Source organism: Capricornis sumatraensis, chromosome 14, assembly GCF_032405125.1.
Source record: "Capricornis sumatraensis isolate serow.1 chromosome 14, serow.2, whole genome shotgun sequence".
NCBI classification, from domain to species: Eukaryota; Metazoa; Chordata; class Mammalia; order Artiodactyla; family Bovidae; genus Capricornis; species Capricornis sumatraensis.
Window position 1 is genome coordinate 63195890 of NC_091082.1, and position 23035 is coordinate 63218924.

At 38.7% G+C, this 23035-nt stretch overlaps 1 protein-coding gene across 2 annotated transcripts in view; it reads left to right on the top strand.

The window, feature by feature from the left end:
• RABGAP1L (RAB GTPase activating protein 1 like) overlaps positions 1 to 23035 on the top strand; it is a 721006-nt gene that overhangs the window by 501786 nt on the left and 196185 nt on the right. For both annotated transcript variants that reach the window (XM_068986467.1, XM_068986468.1), the window contains exon 18: positions 19432 to 19473. In XM_068986467.1, the coding sequence (XP_068842568.1) occupies positions 19432 to 19473 (42 nt within the window). The remainder of the gene's footprint in view (positions 1 to 19431; positions 19474 to 23035) is intronic.

The following is a 23035-nucleotide window of genomic DNA, read 5'->3' on the forward strand; positions in this document are numbered from 1 at the left end:
TGCAAACTAATATAGCCACTATGGAGAACAGTGTGGAGACTCCTTGGTGCTGCTGCTGCTGCTAAGTTGCTTCAGTCGTGTCCGACTCTGTGCAACCCCATAGACGGCAGCCCACTAGGCTCCCCTGTCCCTGGGATTCTCTAGGCAAGAATACTAGAGTGGGTTGCCATTTCCTTCTCCAGTGCATGAAAGTGAAAAGTGAAAGTGAAGTCACTCAGTCGTGTCCGACTCTTAGCGACCCCATAGACTGCAGCCTACCAGGCTCCTCCGTCCATGGGATTTTCCAGGCAAGAGTACTGGAGTGGGGTGCCATTGCGTTCTCCGGAGACTCTTTAAAAAACTGGAAATAGAACTGCCATACAACCCAGCAATCGCACTACTGGGCATACACACTGAGGAAACCAGAATTGAGAGACACGTGTACCCCACTGTTCATTGCAGCACTGTTTATAATAGCCAGGATGTGGAAGCAACCTAGATGTCCATCGGCAGATGAATGGATAAGAAAGCTATGGTACATATACACAATGGAATATTACTCAGCCATTAAAAAGGATGCATTTGAATTAGTTTTAATGAGGTGGTTGAAACTGGAGCCTATTATACAGAGTGAAATAAGTCAGAAAGAAAAACACCAATACAGTATACTAACACATATATATGGAATTTAGAAAGATGGTAACGATGACCCTATATGCGAGACAGCAAAAGAGACACAGATGTAAAGAACAGTCTTTTGGACTCTGGGAGAAGGCGAGGGTGGGATGATTTGAAAGAATAGCATTGAAATGTGTATATTATCATATGTGAAACAGATGGCCAGTCCAAGTTTGATGCATGAGAGGGTGCTCAGGGCCAGTGCACTGGGATGACCCTGAGGGATGGGATGGGGAGGGAGGTGGGAGGGGGTTTCAGGATGGGGAACACATGTACACCCATGGCTGATTCATGTCGATGTATGGCAAAACCACTACAATATTGTAAAGTAATTAGCCTCCAATTAAAATAGATAAATTAAAAAAAAAAAACTTATTCTTAAAAGAAAGTCAAAGGACATCTATTATAAATGAGACACAAGATGAGATGATCTAGGGTCAAAGCTATCTTCATGCTCAGCCTATTGAATACTGAATTGTAGAAGTCCTTACCTTTCTGTGTGACTGAGACCTTGCACTGAAACCAGTAAGAATCAGTACACTAAGAGTCAGTGTTCCAGGGAGGAACTCAGGAAGTGAACTTACCAAATCCCCTGCTTTGTTATTTTTAACCTGTGTTCCCCGTTTTATTATTTAAGAATCTTACTTACAGAGAGGTTGAGACACTTGCCTAAGCTCTGAAACTTTCGGTTTACACCAGTAATGAATTCTACAGTGAATTTCCAGATTGTTTAATAGGAGTAATTTACTGTGTTTAAGTGGGAATGAATTTCACAGAATTAATTTCTGGAATTTCTCCCTATAATTATAGAACTTTTGCAACAACTTCTGTATTCTTGGGCTTCCCTGATGGCTCAGCAGGTAAAAAAATCCACCTGCAAAGCAGGAGATGCACCAAAGAGGGATTCAGTCCCCGAATCAGGAAGATCTCCTGGAGGAGGAAAATGGCAAGCCACTCCATATTCTTACCTAGAAAACCTCACGGACAGAGGAGCCTGGTGGGCTGTAGTCCATGGGGTTGCAAAGAGTTGGACACTCCTGAGCGACTGACACAGTCACTGTGATCCTATTGCTGCAGTGTCCTTTATTAATTAGGTCCCTTTGTTTTATTATAGCTCTTACTTTTAACTTGCTGTTTTGTTGTTGTTTTGTCATTCAGTAGATCTTCAGACCAAACTAACTGAACTAATTCTACTATTTTTTTTCCTAAATGGAGACATCTCCTCCTCACCATAGCAGGTTGATCTGTGATTTCTTGTATAATTCCTTGACGTGCGGCCAGGATTTCTTAGAAAAGAACTTCCAGTATAAGTGATTCAACTATCTGCCACCTTTAGATACGTATCTTTCTTTTGGTCAGTTCTTAATAAAGGAAAAAGCTCCCCATCTGTTCTATAGCTGGCATAATTGTGAATGACCTGAATTATATCCTGCTGCTGCTGCTGCTGCTGCTGCTAAGTCGCTTCAGTTGTGTCCAACTCTCTGCGACCCCAGAGACAGCAGCCCACCAGGCTCCCCCATCCCTGGGATTCTCCAGGCAAGAACACTGGAGTGAGTTGCCATTTTCTTCTCCAGAATTATATCCTAGAGCAATCAAATGACTATTCTTCATGGTACTGAAGTCCTCAGTATTTGTTCCATGGTCACTAATTTCTAACAAAAAATGATTTGCTACATAAATCATAGTGCTTAATTGAAATTATACTGGAAGCTCATTTACTTTTTACTTTCTAAAAAAGTGTATAATTATTATGGCTCATGGGTCGGAGGTTGTAGATTTTATATATCCTTGATGTATGAATGGATAAGTAGAAAAGGGAAAATTGTACTCTAAATTATTAAAGATGCTGTACAAAAAATGCTTGACAGGAAACATCATTAAGCTATAGAAAATAGAACCTTTGCCAACTTCTGTTTAGTATTCAAGGAAAATCAGTGCTCATCAGAATATTTTGTTACATTTGAGAATCTGTCATTTCTGTTTTGTTTTGTAAATATTATTAGTTTCAAGATTAAGTTTTCATATTGCAGTAAAAAATTACTACTATTTTCAAAAGCATGTGTGTTGTCTCTTCTAGTAAGGAATGTGATTTCTGGTCAAGCGAATAATATGTATTTATGTTAAAATTTGGGGCACATTTGTAATTGATGAGCAAATGTTGACTTTCATTGGATTTTTTAAAAGAAATAATATTAATAGCTTGTTTTCTCTGAAATCTTTTCTATTACTAGTTCCACAAAATTAACTTGCTAAATTTAAATTTTGTTGCTTAGCTTTTCATTATGTGCTGTTCTTTTTTCACCATTAATCTGCCAGATTTTATTACTTTAAAATTTTGCTGTTGGCATTTTTATTGTGCTGAACTGAGTTTATTGTATTTCTTGTAGATTCAAAAATAGACAGTTGTATATAGTTTCCTATAAAATAGAAATATACCACCTGTATATAAATATGTACACATATATACCTGGAGATAAATCACTGAAGACATTTGTGAAATTGGACAAGTAACTATTTTCAACAATTTTCAAAGTGGCCACTTTATTTTTCTACTGACAAAAGATGGGGCATGTAGATTAGCCTGCAATGGATCCTAATGTTTATGTTTTATTAATCATTTTATCAGATATGCATCATATCTCTCCTTTATTTCTGCATTCATTGAAATAAAAGGTCAGATATTTTCCATTATAAAATTCACCCATGCAAAAGACTGTGAGTTTTCAGTGTATTATTTTCTATACATTATGTTATAGTTTCAACTTGTATTATATAGAATTATGCTTATATTTTATAATGTAGTATGCTTTTTAGAATTTGTCATATATTTATTTTTAAATACATAAAACTTAATTTATCTTGATATTTTAAGCACATGAGTTTTTTTGCTTCAGTTCAGTTCAGTTCAGTTGCTCAGTTGTGTCCAACTCTTTTCGACCCCATCAACCACAGCACACCAGGCCTCCCTTTCCATCACCAACTCCCAGAGTTCACCCAAACCTATGTCCATTGAGTCGATGATGCCATCCAACCATCTCATCCTCTGTTATCCCCTTCTCCTCCTGCCCTCAATCTTTTCCCAGCATCAGAGTCTTTTCAAATGAGTCAGCTCTTTGCATCGGGTGGCCGAAGTATTGGGGTTTCAGCTTCAGCATCAGTCCTTGCAATGAATATTCAGGACTGATTTCCTTTAGGATGGACAGGTTGGATCTCCTTGCAGTCCAAGGGACTCTCAAGAGTCTTCTCCAACACCACAATTCAAAAGCATCAATACTTCTGCGCTCAGCTTTCTTTATAGTCCACTATACATGACCACTGGAAAAACCATAGCCTTGACTAGACTGACATTTGTTGACAAAGTAATGTCTTTGCTTTTCAATATGCTGTCTAGATTGGTCATAACTTTCCTTCCAAGGAGTAAGCGTCGTTTAATTTCATGGCTGCAATTACCATCTACAGTGGTTTTGGAGCCCAGAAAAATAAAGTCAGCCATTGTTTCTACTGTTTTCCCATCTATTTCCCATGAAGTGGGGGGACCAGATGGCATGATCTTAGTTTTCTGAATGTTGTGCTTTAAGCCAACTTTTTCACTCTCCTCTTTCACTTTCATCAAGAGGCTCTTTAGTTCCTCTTCACTTTCTGCCTTAAGGGTGGTGTCATCTGCATATCTGAGGTTATTAGTATTTCTCCCGGCAATCTTGATTCCAGCTTGTGCTTCCTCCAGCCCAGCGTTTCTCATGATATACTCTGCATGTAAGTTAAATAAGCAGGGTGACAATATACAGCCTTGACGTACTCCTTTTCCTATTTGGAACCAGTCTGTTGTTCCATGTCCAGTTCTATCTGTTGCTTCCTGACCTTCATACAGATTTCTCAAGAGATAGGTCAGGTGGTCTAGTATTCCCATTTCTTTCAGAATTTTCCACAGTTGATTGTGATCCATACAGTCAAAGGCTTTGTCGTAGTCAATAAAGCAGAAATAGATATTCTTCTGGAACTCTCTTGCTTTTTCGATGATCCAGCGGATGTTGGCAATTTGTCTCTGATTCCTCTGCCTTTTCTAAAACCAGCTTGCACATCTGGAAGTTCTTGGTTCATGTATTGCTGAAGCCTGGCTTGGAGAATTTTAAGTATTGCTTTACTAGCATGTGAGATGAGTGCAATTGTGTGGTAGTTTGAGCATTCTTTTGCATTGCCTTTCTTTGGGATTGGAATGAAAACTGACCTTTTCCAGTCCTGTGGCCACTGCTGAGTTTTCCAAATTCTCTGGCATATTGAGTGCAGCACTTTCACAGCATCATCATTCAGGATTGAAATGGCTCAACTGGAATTCCATCACCTCCACTAGCTTTGTTTGTAGTGATGCTTCCTAAGGCCCATTTGACTTCAGGTTCCAAGATGTCTGGCTCTAGGTAAGTGTTCCCACCATCATGATTATCTTGGTCATGAAGATCTTTTTTGTACACTTCTCCTGTGTATTCTTGCCACTTCTTCTTAAAATCTTCTGCTTCTGTTAGGTCCCTACCATTTCTGTCCTTAAGCCTGTCTTTGCATGAAATGTTCCCTTGGCCCTGGCCAAGGGATACAAACAAACTGGCAAACAAAACCTGAGAATGAACCCAGTGACATCCTCAGGCCATGCTGATGTTCTTTGGAGTCCCCATGGGAAACCTGGGAATCTGGAAACCTGAGCCTGTGCCTGGAAGCATAGCGAACAGTTTGATTCTTGTGTTTACCTGCTTAGAGATAAATTTCTGTGCTTTTTGCAATAAAATAAGTTTTCCATCTTAAAAAAAAAAGAAGAAATGTTCGCTTAGTATCTCTAATTTTCTTGAAGAGATCTCTAGTCTTTCCCTTTCTGTTATTTTCCTCTATTTCTTTGCATTGATCACTGAGCAAGGCTGCTTTTTTTTTTTTTTTTGCATAGTTCAAGTAAAATCTGGTATATTGATTTACTCATTGTAGAAGCATTGACCTTCTATTCTTAGTGGATTATTACCTACATTAATGTACTTGAAAGGACCATTCATTAGAGAATTGAATATGTTCCAGTTTTTTTATAACACATGATTGGTATTAATAGATTGCAGAGAGATTATTTAATATCTTCGTTTATTTGATCACAAGTTCTAAAAAGCTATACTGAGCTCCATATCAGCATTATTTTTTAAAGATATATTAGTTGCTTCTATTTCTACCATCATCTTCAGCTAGATTCCATACCTCTTAATTAAATAATGCTACAGTGCAACACACAATATTTTCAGTGACATTTAATATTAATGTTTGAATAAGAACTTTCCACATGTGACCTTTAGAAACATTTTAAATCATATGAAATAACTATAAGCAGACTCTAAGGCATCTTAAGATGTGCTTGTTAGAGGCATTGTGCTATGATTCCCACACTTGGCTACATACTATAATTACCTGACCCCCACTCAGACCAATAAAATTAGACCTGGGAGTGTTAGGAAAGCTCCCCAGGTGATTCTAATGAGCAGTTGTCTTGCTAACTTTAGGTAATCCTCTGTTCTCGGTCTGAATTCATGTTAGAGCCTCTTGGCAAGTTCTTAAAAATACAAGTGGACAGGCTCTAACCTGGAGAAATTGTTATCTGAGGTGGAACTCCTGCATCTGTGGGTCATAAAAGTAGCACAGGTGATTCTAATGAAAATCCTGGATTGAGAACCGCTCATCTAATGACAAAAGAACTGTATCACAAGGAAACTTAACCATTCCAGTTCTAATTCTGTGAATTAAGACAGATCACCTAATGTATTTGAGGTTCCTTTGTATAACAGAGGTATTACCATTAGCTTATATAGCACCAGATATTGTTCCAGTTGAATGAAACAGTGTACTCAGAAGTTCTTTGTGATAAAGCCTCTATGAGATGGTAGCAGTGACAGCATACCATGTAGTGGCTTCTGTAAAGTGGTACATATAGTTTATTTCTAAGTCCTGTGTGGTTTTTGGCAGAAAGAAGCTATATCTATCTCTGAAGCAGAAAGAAATTTGGGTTCTTTGGCTATCTCCAGGGTATATTACCCTGGTTTTTAAAGTTTGTCCTACATTTTTTATTCAGACCAGGCTGCTAACGGCTCTCGCTGGTAGAAGACCAGCAGTGGAGAGGAAGATGGAGCTGCCCCATGTAGAGATTTGAAACATTTGTGAGTTCCTGTAATTAGTAACATTCTTCTTATACCTCCACAGAGACATGGTGGGCAGCTCTGGAGTTTACCTGATTTAACTTTTCATTCTCTTTTCCAGTGCTTTCCTCCTATATCTCTTCCATCTCTACTGTCCCTAGTGTTTAAGCATCACCAACATTTACCCATATACTGAGTGAGGACAGAAGAAAGAGAAAGGGTCTCCAACGATGAATACACTCATTAATGGTTTCCCACCATGACACAAACCTCAGGACTTCAGCTATGGAGGGGTAAGAGTCACCTGTGCAAGGCATTCCCTGGTGTGTTAGTCTAGATGCAACTTACCACTGGATTCATCAACCAAGCAAAATTACATGCAATTTCTTGAGGCTTTTAAATCCTCTCCACTGTATATTTCACTGAAAATTCTTATTTTGTTTCATTTTTTGACACGACTCTCCTTTGCGATTACTTAAAATATCAGCTCTTACTTATCTCTGAAGACGGTGATTATTTTATGATTGGTTTTGTTTTCCTGATGCACTGTACTGTAGTTTTCAGATTTGTAAAGAGATGGTGAACCTTCTGGGACAGAAAAAGATGAACAGTAACGTCCTATAATTTAGTGTTACTATCGAAGAGCTTACTTTTTTAATATTTAAGGGGGAACTGAGCGTAACATGTTTATCTCTTCAAATAACCTGAAAAGGAGGCTCAGCAACCAAAAAAATAAAAAGTATGTAGTTAATATCAAGAAATTGTAGGAAGAAATTAGTTTGAAGAACATTTCATGAATTTTAATTTTCATCAAAGATTTTTTCCTTGATCCTGACAACCCTATTTATATCATCCATTTATTCAGCTAATTCTGAGTACCTCCTCTGTTCCAGGTATGGAGGGTCCTAAGTGATGGAAATACACCAGTAAAGACAGGCAGGTTTCTACCCTCGTGTAACTTACAAGGAAATAGAGACTGGTGAATGAGTAATTACCCATCAGTAGACTGAATGCCGGAGAAGGCAATGGCACCGCACTCCAGTATTCTTGCCTGGAAAATCCTACGGATGGCGGAGCCTGGTGGGCTGCAGTCCATGGGGTCGCTAAGAGTCGGACACGACTGAGCGACTTCACTTTCCCTTTTCACTTTCATGTATTGGAGAAGGAAATGGCAACCCACTCCAGTGTTCTTGCCTGGAGAATCCCAGGGACGGGGGAGCCTGGTGGGCTGCCGTCTATGGGGTCACACAGAGTCGGACACGACTGAAGCGACTTAGCAGCAGCAGCAGCAGCAGCAGCAGACTGAATGCTGTGATGTGGAGAGCATAGGTGTTTTGAAAGAGCTCTATTGAGGGGTGCCTAACCTAGCAATGGAAAGCCAGAAACCCTCCCAGAGGAATTAGCATCTAATCCCAGACCTAAACAAGGAGAACGCTAATTAAGAGAAGATGGGAGAATGTTCCAGGTAGAGAAAAACCCCATACAGTAAGGTCCAGAGGCTCAGGGCATGGTCTCATATGGGGGAATATCTTAAAAACCTATTTTTCATCTCCCCACAGCTGTTAGATCACTAAGGAGGGTGGGATATAGGGGGAGTTGGGTACCACCAGTGGAACGCGTAACAAGCAGCAGGGGGCAGAGTGCCATTCCCTCCTGACATGGTAGGTGATGCGGTAGCAGCTCGTGAGAGCCTTATCAAAGAGGACTTTACAGTCTACCAGTAGGTCTAACTCCAGCACTCTTGCCTGGAAAATCCCCTGGATGGAGGAGCCTGGTGGCCTGCAGTCTATGAGGTCGCTAAGAGTCGGACATAACTGAGTGACTTCACTTTCACTTTTCACTTTCATGCATTGGAGAAGGAAATGGCAACCCACTCCAGTGTTCTTGCCTGGAGAATCCCAGGGACAGGGGAGCCTGGTGGGCTGCCATCTATGGGGTCGCACAGAGTCGGACATGACTGAAGCGACTTAGCAGCAGCAGCAGCAGCAGATTAGCACGGTAAAGGGAAACACCTGTTTTTCCCTCCTGTCATAGGGAAAAATCTCAGTTAAGTGAATCTCCTATGTTTCTTCTCTGTGTATTTCCTTTGCTCGCACACTCCTAACACTCAACATGGAACACTTCTGACACTTTGAGTCTCCCAATGTGTGGCTGTTTTTTCCCACACCAAGCAATTCCCTGCAACGCCACTTGGGTGTCCCACAATTTACCTCAATTCCAGCACTATCTACCTGGATAAAGTGTCAGGTCCCACAGGTTAAAGTCTTGCTCCCCCAACACTGTGCTCCCACCCTACCTCAGATTCCAGGTGCAAGTAGTAGCTCCCCCAGGTCACCCACAATTCTGTCCATTTTGGCTGGATATCAGAGGCTCTCTTGACCCCCTTCTCATGTTCAATTAATTTGCTAGAGGGGCTCACAGAACTCAGGGAAACATTTACTTACCTTTCCCAGTTTATTGAAGAGTATGGTAAAGGATACAAATAAGAGCCAGTTGAAGAGATGCATAAGACAAGGTCTGATGGGGTCCTGAGCACAGTGTCCCCATGGAGTTGAGGTGCATTACTCTCCCAGAGTGGATGTGTTCATCAACCTAGGAGCTTTTCAAATCCCATACTACTGGGATTTTTATGGAGGATTCATAACACAGGCTTAATTGATCATTAACTTTATTTTCAACCCTGCTCCCTCCTCAGGAGGGTGTGAAGTAGACCCGGAAATTCCAAGCTTCAATCTTGGCTTGGTCTTTCAGTGACCAGTCCTCATCCAGGAGCCATCCAGGAACCCACCCACAGTTGCTTCACTAGAACAAAAGACACTTGTATCACTCAGGAAATTACAGAGGTTTCAAGAATCCTGTGTCAGGAACTGGGGTCAAAGACCAAGTAGTAGAACAGAGATGCTCCCAGTGTTCTTATCACTTTGGAAATTACAAGGGTTTCTGGAGCTCTGTGCCAGAGGCCAATATGTGTTTTCTGTTGTCTCAGAAGCGTATATTTAATGCCACTCAAGTTGGTATATTAATATATACCTTTAGTAATAAACTGATACACTCTCACATATCTCTTAGCTACTGATCTTCTGGAACCATGTTTAGTCTGAAGATGCAGTATTAAAATATCTCCATTGTTAATTCAGCTAACTTTTAAAATGTCTCCTCATTTTAAATTAATAGTTTCAGATTTGAGGAAAGTGTATAGTGTACCATGGTCCTTTCAAACACTGTCTCTGCAGACAGACTGCCTGTCTTGAATCCTAGCTTCAATGATTTATGTGTGATCTTGAGTGAATTAATGAACCTTCAACAATGTGTTTCAATTTCTACATCACTTATACATCTATATCCCTCTCATCTCTTAACCTTTTTTTAGTTTAAAAGAAATGTGAAGTTATAGGTACAAGAATTCTGATAGAAATCATATATACTTTCTGGCTTCTGGGTGAGTTAGGCCAATGGAAATTAGCAGGAGATAGGAGGAAGGAAAGAATCAAGATCAGCTGGTAGTTAGAAATTGGTGAGGATACTTTGTCCTTATGAAGGGCATCAATAACACCCCTGCAGCATGGAATGGTTGACAGATAACTATAGCTAGAAGACAACATAATCCAAGGCTCATCATGAATTAAGGGGATTTGAGGAGAACAAAGGGTGATTGCCAGAGTTCACTGCCAATAGGGCATCTTTATAGAAACTACAACATGTTTTCCAGGCCATACTTCTCCTTTTTTTGCCCGGGGACAATGTTGTCTGTTCACATTTTTATCTCATATTCTTTTCCTATCCTTGGAAGAGGATAACTTATCCATCCTTGTAAACTTACAAATGCTAGTATATACTAAACAGTTCTCAAAGTGCCTGGCACACAGATTTGATGAATACCTGTCAAAAAAAACTGTGATTTATTTCTCTTATTTTACATGCTTTGTTTTTGAAAGGTTTATTTATTTCAGATGTCACTAACTTCTAAGAGTTCTTCCCTGAGTCACACATAATTAAGGATTCAGACTGTAGATATACCACTTTTCAGTCGCTGTTATTCAGTTGCTCAGTCATGTCTGACTACTTTGCGACCCCATGGACTACAGCGTACCAGGCTTTGTGGTTCTTCACTATCTCCCTGAGTTTGCTTAAACTCATGTCCATTGAATCCATGATGCCATCCAACCATCTCATCCTCTTGTAGTCCCCTACTCCTCCTGCCCTCTGTCTTTCCTAGCATCCGGGTCTTTTCCAATGAGTCAGCTCTTCCCATCAAGTGGCCAAAGTATTGGAGCTTCACTTTCAGCATCAGTCCTTCCAATGAGTATTCAGGGTTGATTTCCTTTAGGATTGACTGGTTTGATCTCCTTGCTGTCCAAGGGACTCTCAAGAGTCTTCTCCAGCACCAGTTTGAAAGCATCAATTCTTCGGCATTCAGCCTTATTTATGGTCCAACTCTCACATCCATACATGACTGCTGAAAAAACCATAGATGTGACTACACAGATTTTGTTGGCAAAGTGATATCTCTGCTTTTCAGTACACTGTCTAGGTTCATCATAGCTTTTCCTCCAAGAAGCAAGCGTCTTTTAGTTTCATGGCTGCAGTCACCATCCACGCTGATTTTGGAGCCCAGGGAAATAGTCTGCCACTGTTTCCATTGTTTCCCCATCTATTTACCATGAAGTGGTGGAACCAGATGCCATGATCTTTGTATTTTGAATGTTGAGTTCACTGAAAAAATGAATCCCTGGTGGTCCAGGAATTGGTTGACTTAACTTGTGGTCCAGTGGTTGAGAATCCACTGGATTCTGTCTTCTAATGCAGGGGACGCAGGTTCTATCCCTGGTCTGGAGACTAGGATCATGTATGTGGCAGGGCAACTGAGCTCACAGGCCACAAGTAGAGAGAAGCCCATGTGCCACAAGGAAAGATCCTGTATGCTGCAACTAAGACCTGAGGCAGCCAGAACTAAAGTAAATAAATAGAATATTAAAAACAAACAGATCTAAGTCAAGCAAAGACTAAACTGACGCATTCATGTTACATTTACTTCTCATCCCTCCCCCTTCTCGAACTCTTCTTCACCGCTCTACTTAGGAAAAAATTAACAAATAAGTCTATAACAAAAATGGAGAATATTTAATAAAACTGGGGGAAGGAAGGGTGACAATCCTCCAAGTTTTTTCGTATTTTATATTATTTTAGTGAATTAGTTGTAGACATAAGGGAGGACTTAGCCATGAGGGTTTTAACACATTAGGACGTAAATGAATTTGTATGCAAAGCTTCTATGAAAGTCTCAGAAAATTTTTTTTTTTTTTTTTGGGTAAAGCTGCTTCTTGGTTTTCAGTGCTACAATCCTGCCCTCTAGCGGGCATCCAGAAAGAAACCAAAAGCCAGAACATTGCATCATTTTACTTACTACTCCGTCAAAGTCCATTGTTTAGTCATTCTAAAAAAAATTGAACTTGTAAAGTACTTATAATACAAGAAGCACAGAATAAAGTAAAATACTTTTTTGGCTAACATTTACAATGTTCTTGCTATAGGACCTATATTTAAGAGCAGCCAGTATTTACTTTGTATTTGCATGGTGTTCTTGCTATAGGACCTATATTTAAGAGCACCCAGTATTTACTTCTTTGTATTTGCATGGTAATTATCTATTACTTTCTCTCTTCTGTGGAGGGAAAAAAAGAGTTTCAGTGCAGATCACAGAAGTAAGAAATTTATCAAAGAGAAGCCAAAGGGATTCTTTCTGATTACCAGATGTTACAAACTATGCCAAATCTGAATGACTTTAAAACAATGATTTTGGAGCAAGACATTATTGATATTATGTAGCTTCCTGATAAAATGGTCTGACACAGCATCGATTCTGAGGTATTTGTGCTGAGAATACATAATCTAAGTTTAATCATACATCAGACAGATCAAATTGAGGGGCATTCTACAAAATAACTGGCCAGTACTGTTGACAAGTCAGTTCAGTTCAGTTCAGTCGCTCAGTCGTGTCTGACTCTTTGTGACCCCATGAATCACAGCACGCCAGGCCTCACTGTCCATCACCATCTCCCGGAGTTCACTCAGACTCACGTCCATCGAGTCAGTGATGCCATCCAGCCATCTCATCCTCTGTTGTCCGCTTCTCCTCCTGCCCCCAATCCCTCCCAGCATCAGAGTCTTTTCCAATGAGTCAGCTCTTTGCATGAGGTGGCCAAAGTACTGGAGCTTCAGCTTTAACATCATTCCTTCCAAAGAAATCCCAGGGTTGATCTCCTTGAGAATGGACTGGTTGGATCTCCTTGCAGTCAAAGGGACTCTCAAGAGTCTTCTCCAACACCACAGTTCAGAAGCATCAATTCTTCGGCGCTCAGCCTTCTTCACAGTCCAACTCTCACATCCATACATGACCACAGGAAAAACTAGTGAAAGATAGATTGAAAACTATCCCAGAAGAAAAACTAAAGAGACATGACAACTAAATTCAATGTATGATCAGGATTTGATCCTGGACCAGGAAAAAAAATTGTTAGTGGGACATTTAACAAAATTTGAATACAACTTTCTTGATTTCGGTGATTGTAGTGTGGTTTCATAAGATGTTAACATTTGATAAAGCTGGGTGAAGGGTGAGCAGGAAACTCTTGACGCTATTTTTGCAAATTTTTTCCAAGTTATAAATTATTTCAAAGTGAAAGTTTTTTTAAAAAATTGAGAACATCTGTTTATTTTATTGACAATTTCATAACTCAGGAATTTGGGAAGACTTTATCTGTGTGCTTCATCTCTGATCCACTTGGCATCAGCTGGGGCACCTGAGGCTGGAGGATTCACTTTCAAGATGACATCTTCACTCACATCTTCACTCACCAGGGTGTTCCTTGGCCCCTTTCTGTGCATGGCATGTGTCCTGCATGCTCTTTCCTCTGTGTTCAGCCTCTTAGAGCATGGGAGTCTAAGTGTAATTGCACTTCTTACTTGGTGACTGGCTTCCAGGAGGGCACTCCAAGAAATAGGATATGGAAGTCATCAATCAGTGTCTTACAAGACCTGAGCCCAGAATATTGGTATAGCTTCACTTCTATCATATTCTGTTGGTCAAAGCAATAATATAGTCTTACCAGATTCAAGAGGAAAGGACCAAGACTCTGCCTCTCAATGGGAAAGTGTCTGAGAATTATAACCACCCATGGCTCAGATGGTAAAGCGTCTGCCTGTAATGTGGGAGACCTGGGTTTGATCCCTGGGTCAGGAAGATCCCCTGGAGATGGAAATGGCAACCCACTCCAGTACCTTTGCCTGGAAAATCTACTTCATACCCAGAAGGTTGTAGGTTATAGTCCACGGGGTCGCAAGGAGTTGGACACGACTGAGCGACTTCACTTCATTCATAACAGATATTTCACCAAAATCTCACTGGCTTTGCAATAGAGATGGAATTGGTGAAAAAAAAGCACGGACATTTTTTTGTCCAACATACATAGATTCTAACCCTGGCTTTACCATTTACTAACAGTGTGATGAGTTGACTCATTGGAAAAGACTCTGATGCTGGGAGGGATTCGGGGCAGGAGGAGAAGGGGACGACAGAGGGTGAGATGGCTGGATGGCATCACCGACTCGATGGACATGAGTTTGGGTGAACTCTGGGAGTTGGTGATGGACAGGGAGGCCTGGCGTGCTGCAGTTCATGGGGTCGCAAAGAGTAGGACACGACTGAGCGACCGAACTGAACTGAACTGAACAGTGTGATGTCTATGATCCTCAATTTCCTTATCTCTAAAATTGTGGCGGTAACGTAAATGCCCTGGAGTATTGAGAGACCTAGTGAAAACAATATATAAAATGTAAGATATGGCAGGCAATAAATATGCAAACCTAATAATAATTGCTAGTGTTTATTGAATACTTAGTAAGTGCTCAGTTCATCTAATATGCTTTCTAAATGCTGTCTCAGTGAGTCATTGCCCCATCCTGGAGTGACGTGTCCCACACTGGATGGTTCAAAAAGAGCAGCGCCTATTTCTTCCAGCTTCGGTGGTGTTTGTCCTTGAGTCTGCTCTGTTTACCTGTCTGATCATTTTTCACTGCCTTGTTGCTTGGATCTCCATTTCCACATGCTGTTTATTTCCCATTTGTGTTGCTCCCTAAGGACCCAAGTGCTGATGCACGTTTGGCACTTTTTTGACACTACCTTCTCCGCGTTTGTTCTCAGTGCTGTCAGTGCGGTTCTCAACAGCTTCTCACCCAATCTGTCAGCCCCCTCTGAGCCCGTGATTGCCTGCTCATCAGAGCCAAGACACTCGTGTCTTTGTTTCAGTGAGTGCTCTGCTGTCAGCCTCCCTTGATACAGGGTGGTAGGTGCTCAGTTGTTGGCCTACCCAGGAACACGACGATCTGCACTTTGGAGCAATTATTTAATTTGAGGCAATTACTTGTAGGTGTTCTTTAAAGTGAAGATTTTTGCAGGCTGTGACTGAATTTTGATGCAGCAGCTTCCCAGGCAGTTAAGGAGCTACTTCATACCCAGAAGGTTGTCAGTCAGTCTGTTGTCACTGGATAAAGGTGGTGACCCTTTATTTTCACAGCAAGCTGAGTTTCTATTGCTTCACGTCCTGCAAGCAGTCAGATGATTTTTGTGTTTTTAATATGGAGACAAATAATAAAATTTGGTTTTGAGAGAGGTCACCTATTATTAATCTTCCTCCTCCTTGCTCTCAAAATATTCTTGCCTTTAAATAGGAAGAATCACTTTAGTCCTTTAAGAATTAAAAGCCACATTAAATAATACTCAGTTCAGGTATTCATTCATTCAGCCATCTTCTCTTAACAGTGGTTATGAATATAACTTCTAGTGTTATACTATAGGTTAAAATCCACTTAAGAGCTGTATGACTTTAGGAAATATAATTTGACTTCTCTAAATGTAATTTTTTTGTGGGTAAAATGGAATTTCAGGTTGTTGTGGGACTAAATAAGGACGTGTTTATGGTGTAATTAATTTAGATCTTGACATGTAGGAAATAGTCAATGGATATTGACTCATTTATTATCTTGCCCTTCGAGTTAGACTTTGCATATAAATGGTAAGTAGCCATGACAGTGTATTTACTTGTTATTTTCACTCTTAATAATTCTTTAAGTACCTTAGCCCTTTCAATCCTACTAGGAATACTTATTTACCCCTCAGTGAAAAACAAATTGTTATAGATTACATATTTCTGAAGAGGGAGGCATCTTGAAAGTGTAGGACATCTTTTCTTTAAAAAGAATTTTTTTAATATATTTCAGCTTAATTAGACAAATGTTGGACCATGTAAGAGTAAGTGGACAATGAAATAATGGGGCATTTAGTTCATTTGGTGGCTTGGAAGAGTGAATGGTTGTTTGCTTACAATGTACTTCATTGTTGGCTAGCAGGCTGAGGACCAAAGCTTCCACTGACATTGCCATCTTAAAAGAAACCTACTTGTGCTGCCTGAATGCTGGTCTATGGAGGTTGCTATCATTTAATGATACCTCTAATTATATTCCTAAATGGGAATAAGTCTTATCTAAAAGAGAAAAATAGATAATTTAAAATATCTAACTAAAGTTGCCTTTTTTATTCTATTAGGAAATCAGGATACATTTTGTAGTGAAATAAAGAACTTGGCAGGATAGCATGTTTATTCTAATTTCCAACAATCTAGAGGTCTGAAAATATTGTGCCTTTGTTTGTATAGTCTGGCCACACTATTGTACTTCAGTTTAAAGCTTATGAAGTCTTTACTTTTCTTCATTTTTTATGATAACATCTAGGGTTTCACACAAGCAGGTACATTATGAACTTATTTAAAGAATTTATTTGTATAAAATTTTCTAATAAATGAAAGTTACCTCTTTAGCTGCCCAAACTTAAAAAAAACTACTTTTTATTTGAAACACAGACTATGCTTTCTTCTTAAGCACAGTGTTTCAAATATAACATAAGCATTCATTAATATTTCTGAGATTATCACAGTAAACTAATGTTAGCTACTGAAGGGGTCTTGACATCATTAGATGAGCCCAGATAGCTATATATTTTTTTTAAAGTTTACCTTCTATCAAGTATAATATTTTGATTCCGGTAACTGTCTCTATAGGCTGTGTTCCTAATCTCATCTAGCACATACTTTGTCTTTTAGCTTGCTACTTCTGATATTTGTAAACAATAAAATCATGTTGTTAGTTGCTTCAGTCGTACTGACTCTTTGGGACCCCATGGACCATAGTCCGCCAGGCTCCTCTGTTCATAGGATTCTTTGGCAAGAATACTGGGGTGGATTGCCATTTCCTTCTCCAGAGGATCTTCCTGACCCAGGGATCAAACCCAGGTCTCCTGCATTGCAGGCAGAGTTTTTACTAATTCTAAGTGTGAGTGAAATTAAAATTTGAATAAGTTTTTTCCTTGCTATTAGCAAGAGCTGTTTTGGTTATTTACAGATTCTTTTTTTCCCTAAATTCTTCTTTGGATGTTCCATAGCTCAGTTGTCCGATAGTTTGAGATCATTGAAGAAAATGTTTCTTACTATTATTTGATGGTGACTCTACACATTGGTCTAGTTGGGTTCATATGGAAAAGAATAAATCCCAGAAAACTTGGAGATACCTAGTTAAATCATTTGGTCATCAAATAAGCACTTATTATATATATTACACCAACACTGTGAGGTGAAAATGCCATTAGACTACTCATTTGGGAGGCTTTGGAGAATGATCCTAGCCTGCAACTACTAAATGCATATATGAATTAGGTAATCAAGTTCATACTCTGAAAAATGAGAATCATAATACAGGTTGCTGTATGGATCCCTAGATTTCACTCTTTCTGTGAAAGCATGGAGGTGGGGGAAATGTTTGGCAGGGAGGTCAAGAGCATAGCAAAGTTGACTGAACATGGAATGGAATACTCTGAAGGGGTCTGGAAAGGAGATGGAAGGGTAGGAGACGTGGCAGAGCTTTATGGGGATTAGAGAACTAGAGACAAGAGGTCCTTACATAGTAACAGCAATTGAAAAAAAAAAAACTAAGAATCAGAGACACTGTGGATTTGGTCTTCATGGCAGGTTGATCAGCACAGCACTCCGGTTGGACTGTGCCTAGTGGTTGTGGTGTGAGGGATGGAGGGAATGTGGAGAAGGGCCTACAAGTAGGCAGCAGCTAGAGGGCGAGGATCCAAATTTAGATTAGGAAAGCAAATTCCGCTTAATTGTAACCCAAGTTGTTTTAAAACTATTATTATTGTTATTATTATAGTGGTATCTCTCTCTTTTTTCTAATGGTGATCAAAACTAGTCTAGAATCATTGCTTGGTGTGGTAATGAACTCTTTGTCAATTTGATTTTGTCTCCTGGCCTGATTATGCGTTTTACTGCTTTGGTTTCTAAAGAATTAACTCAGTACATTCAAAACTTTCAGCCACATATTTTGTGTTTATCATTCATCCCTTCTGTCATTACATCATATGTTCGGTAGTTGAGTGTTAGAGAGTCTCATATTATAACAGGAATATACTCTAATTTCCTAGTCCTAATGCTTGCTTCTGATTTTGGAGATAATAAAAGGATGGTTCATTAGGAGTTCTTTGCATAGCACATCTGGTACAATTCCATGTCCAAAAGGTAGTTTAGATTATACTTGTGACCAAGCTGAAGAGGGCATACCACATAGTTATGAGAAGGTATGAATTTATGGGAGATATCAGCTCAAATTTGAAAGGTCTTTTTTCTCGTGAATGATGACTTGCATGGCAAAGAAACAGCATATTCTGTGGCGGTTTTGTTTCTGCCTCTGTCATCTTGAGCATTTAAGATTCCTTTCTCTTGACTTTTATATCTCAGCGTCTCACTCAGAGTCAAAATTCAGCTCCAGTGTGGCTTCTTAGCAAGCTCTTTAATTTTTTTTTTTATTCCTGAAGAAATGTTGCTCTGGTTTTCAGGAAGAAAAAGACAAGGAAGTCTAGCAGATAGCCACTAATTACAACCTCTGCTGCTGCCAAGTTGCTTCAGTCATGTCCGACTCTGTGTGACCCCATAGACGGCAGCCCACCAGGCTCCACCATCCCTGGGATTCTCCAGGCAAGAACACTGGAGTGGGTTGCCATGTTGTACAAATACTTCTTGAAAACAAACACTAAAACAAAAAAACAGTTAGAACAGTAGGTAGTGGAAATCCAGGGTGATGCTTGCAACTCCCCTCATGTAGTCTGCCTCGGTTACCAGCAACACTTTCTGCTCTGTTTTGTTTTCCACGGGCAGTGTAACCATATAACACAGCTAGGACTTAGAAATTTCACTTAATAATTTTAGACTTCAGTGTCACTGCCATTTTGATCAAGGAACTTGACTTTTCCAGGCCTTGAACCAGAAATAGACTGAAGAAAAGTAATTTACTGTAAAAACAATAATTTTATGTGAGCACCAATTAAAAAGGACCTAAAATTTATAATAAGCCTCTCAGAGAAGAAAAATACCTTAAAAAAATCTCATTTAATTATTATTGTATGTGGAAATGAAAACAATCAGATTTTATTAATGATATGTGGAGGTCTTGGGAAAATAACAAAATGGTGATAGATGTGATTATTGATTTTGACTCTCTTTTTCTGTTTCAGGGTTTGAACATAATCTTTCACGTAGCCTTGGCTCTCCTAAAGGTAAGTCCGTTTTTATGTTTAACCAAACTATCTTATCTCTCTGCCCTTGGAACTGAGCATGATTCAGTTTACAACCTTTGACTCATTCTAGATTCTTGAACACGAAAAACGACTTCTCTGAGGAACTCTGCTCTTCTCTCCTTCTCCCATCTTTTGTTGTTGTGTATTTTAAGTTTGATTTTCTTATAATCCATTTAATCTTGCTATCATAACACTGTTTTCAGTAGCATGTAAAAATATTTCCATTCATTCAAGTTGGATGATATGAGAAAAAGTTAAAATCTGTTCTCTGTCAAAATGATGCCAGCTTTTTTCTTAAAATGCTTCTTACCATAATAACATCTCTAAAGGTAGCTAAACATATAATTGAATTATTAGAAAGCTTCTGTAATATGCTGACTAAAAAAGAAACTGCTACTTGCAATTTGCAGTTCTTTCTCTGATAGCTAGAAATTTATATGACATGTCAGAATTCAATTATAATTACCTCTTTGGATTTTATATCAACATATCAATGCAACTTCAAAAGTGTGGTAACAGCAAGACATTTGCTGCAGAGTTGATGAAAATAACCTGATTGGTTTTTGTCCTTTGGTTAAAAATGAAGTTCTATTATTGAAAGTGAAAACTGCCTTGTTTATAAAAAGATGCAGGCTCACCCTTTTCCGAGTAAGTGAAAGTGAAGTTGCTCAGTCATGTCCGACTCTTTGCGACCCCATGGACTGTAGCCTACCAGGCTCCTCCCTCCAAGGGATTCTCCAGGCAAGAGTACTGGAGTGGGTTGCCGTGTCCTTCTCCAGGGAATCTTCCTGATCCAGGGATCAAACCCAGGTCTCCTGAATTCCAGGCAGACTCTTTAACCTCTGAGCCACCAATCAGTGCTTTACAATTTTCCTAGTAAAATGTAGTTGTTAAAATTGCAGACACCAGACTCAGATAGATTTGGTTCTAATTTCAGCTCTAGTGTATGACCTTAGGCAAATTACTCATAGTGCTCAGACCCTGAGTTTTGAGATTATAATGAAAACTAATTCATAGGATTGCTAAATAATAGGATCTGTAAAATCCCTTAACATAATGGAAAGTTGTATTGCCTAATAAATGGTAGCTGTCATTATTGTGATCACTGTTATATTCATGAAGTTACTCAGAATTTATTACTAGATTCCCCATAAATCTTCCACATTTCCCCAAAGATCATAACTTGAAGCTTCAGAGAATCTCTTGTTATTTTAGGAGAGCTTTTCTGCTTAACCATTAAAAACTTTTATCCAAAGCAAAGGCATCACATTACATGGGCCTTATATAACTCAAGATATGGGCTACTGCTCCTGATCTCTTATTCTGTTAAAATGTACATACAGTATACTTCATATTTTTCATTTTGAGTTTAGATATGAACAATTCATTTGACAAAGTTACTTTAGGAGTTCTTGTTTGAATTTTGGAGCTGACCTCACATAGAATCAGTACACATAAGCTATACCTAAGTGTACTTAACTGATCTGACTGCTCCCGCCTAGAAAAAGAATACCCCAAAACACATTTGACAGTGATTAATTTTTAGCTTCTAATCTGTCAGATAAAAGAATGTAAACTTGTTTATATAAAAATAATAAACTTAGGGATAGTCAAAAGTGCTTATGAACCTAGCCTAACCAATTTTCATTATAGCTGCAGAGGGATTTCTCTCTATTTCTTATGATGAGGGGAATAAGAAAGGTAAGTAACATTACTTGAGCACTTACTTAACATTACTTGAGCACTCAGTGCTAACACTTGAGCATTGAGTGTTAGCATAGATCATCTCATTAGCATATATTAAATATCCAGATGTTATTTGTAGGAGAACCGTAAACTGTATCAGAGAAAACTATTTAATAATTCTCTCCCCCAGATGATAATTGATAGAACCAAGGCCCCAGATTGTTTGAAATCTTTTGACTTAGCAAAGGTAAAGCTGAATTAATAACATTTTTAAACAACATAAACATAGGTGAGTGTCTCTGTTGCTCAGTATGGTTTATAACATCTGTTTTCTGAATGGGAGCTATTTCCTTTTGGGTTAGAAACAGTCTACCAGGTGGCTAGAAAGCTACTCAGCTAAAAGAATGATTCCTTATAGTAGCATCATTAAATTATTTAGGCTGTTGGCAGAATCTATTAGGTAGGCTAGGTATATTCCTAAAAATCTAATTTAATGATTATATGATGCATTCAGTAGTCATAGCATAGTACATTATAATAGATGGGAGATGATCAGTGAGAATTAATCTGAGTGACTTCATGTTGGCAGAGAAAACTTCTAATCAGAACAGATTCTTTGCTTTCTGACAAGGATTAAAAGTAAATGACAGAATGTTCCCCTCCACCTTGACCACAAGCATATAAACATTACAGAGCTAAAGCCCATTTATAACCCTACCTTAGAGGAAACCATAATAAAAATTGGGTATAAAGTCTTTCTCCCATGCTTTAGTCTATTGACTATGTAAGCATGCATTACCTACATACATACACTCGTATACATATACATGTGTATATAAATAAATATGTTTTCATATGGGTTTGAGGCTTACAGATAAGATGATGGGGAGGTAGTAAGTAAATCTTGAAGTACACTGTGAAAGGATGAACATATATTTATTTTCTTTTAAAAATGCTGTTGAACAAGACTTTTAATATAATAATATAAATATCCTTCTGTGTTATAATACTCATGTAGTGGTTAAAAGCATGGGGTCAGACTGGTTGAGTTTAAATCCCATCTTACACAATTTGTCCAGTGATCTTAGGTAAATTACAGTTTCCTCATCTTTCAAATGGGAATATTAGTAATACCTGTTCCATAGGATTGTTGTTAAGGTTTAATGAGTTAATATATGATTGGTGCCTGTAACTTAGTAAGCACTACAGTCACCCAGGAGCTATTATTACGCATAGAACTTCCTTAGCATTTTAAATGACTGCTTATTTTTCTATTGTATATATCATAATTTATTTAACCAATTTTATATTTAACTTTTATGGACATTAAAATTGTTTTTAGACTTCCCTGTTAAACAGAACTGTAAGAAACATCCTTAAATTCCATCTTTGCATACTTACGGTATCTTTAGAATAAATTCCTAAGAATGTAATTGTTGGTCAAACTGTAATCACATTTTAATTTTTCATCCATATTGCAAAACTGCTTTCTGTTAGCAGCCATACTCTTGAAAAATCAGAATTTCTAGATACGTACCTTTATAGATCCTTAAAGCAGGCAGAAAAACAAAGCAACTTAAAAAGTAATTATTATAATAATTACTTAATAATTATAATAATTGTTGTTGTAAACAAATGAAATGCCTCAGTTTTGAAGATTCCAATGTTATGTACTTTTGTTTGGAAATATCCGGCGTGTTTTTAGGGAAGTCTGTTGATTCTGGTTAAATTTTAGAAGACTGAGCCTTGTCTTGGAGGGGCTGTGTGTATTACGTAAAAGTTATTAAGTATATCTTTATGGCTTCCAGTGGTCTCTACTATGGTATGTTTCCTTACCATGCTATTGTAGCTTTTT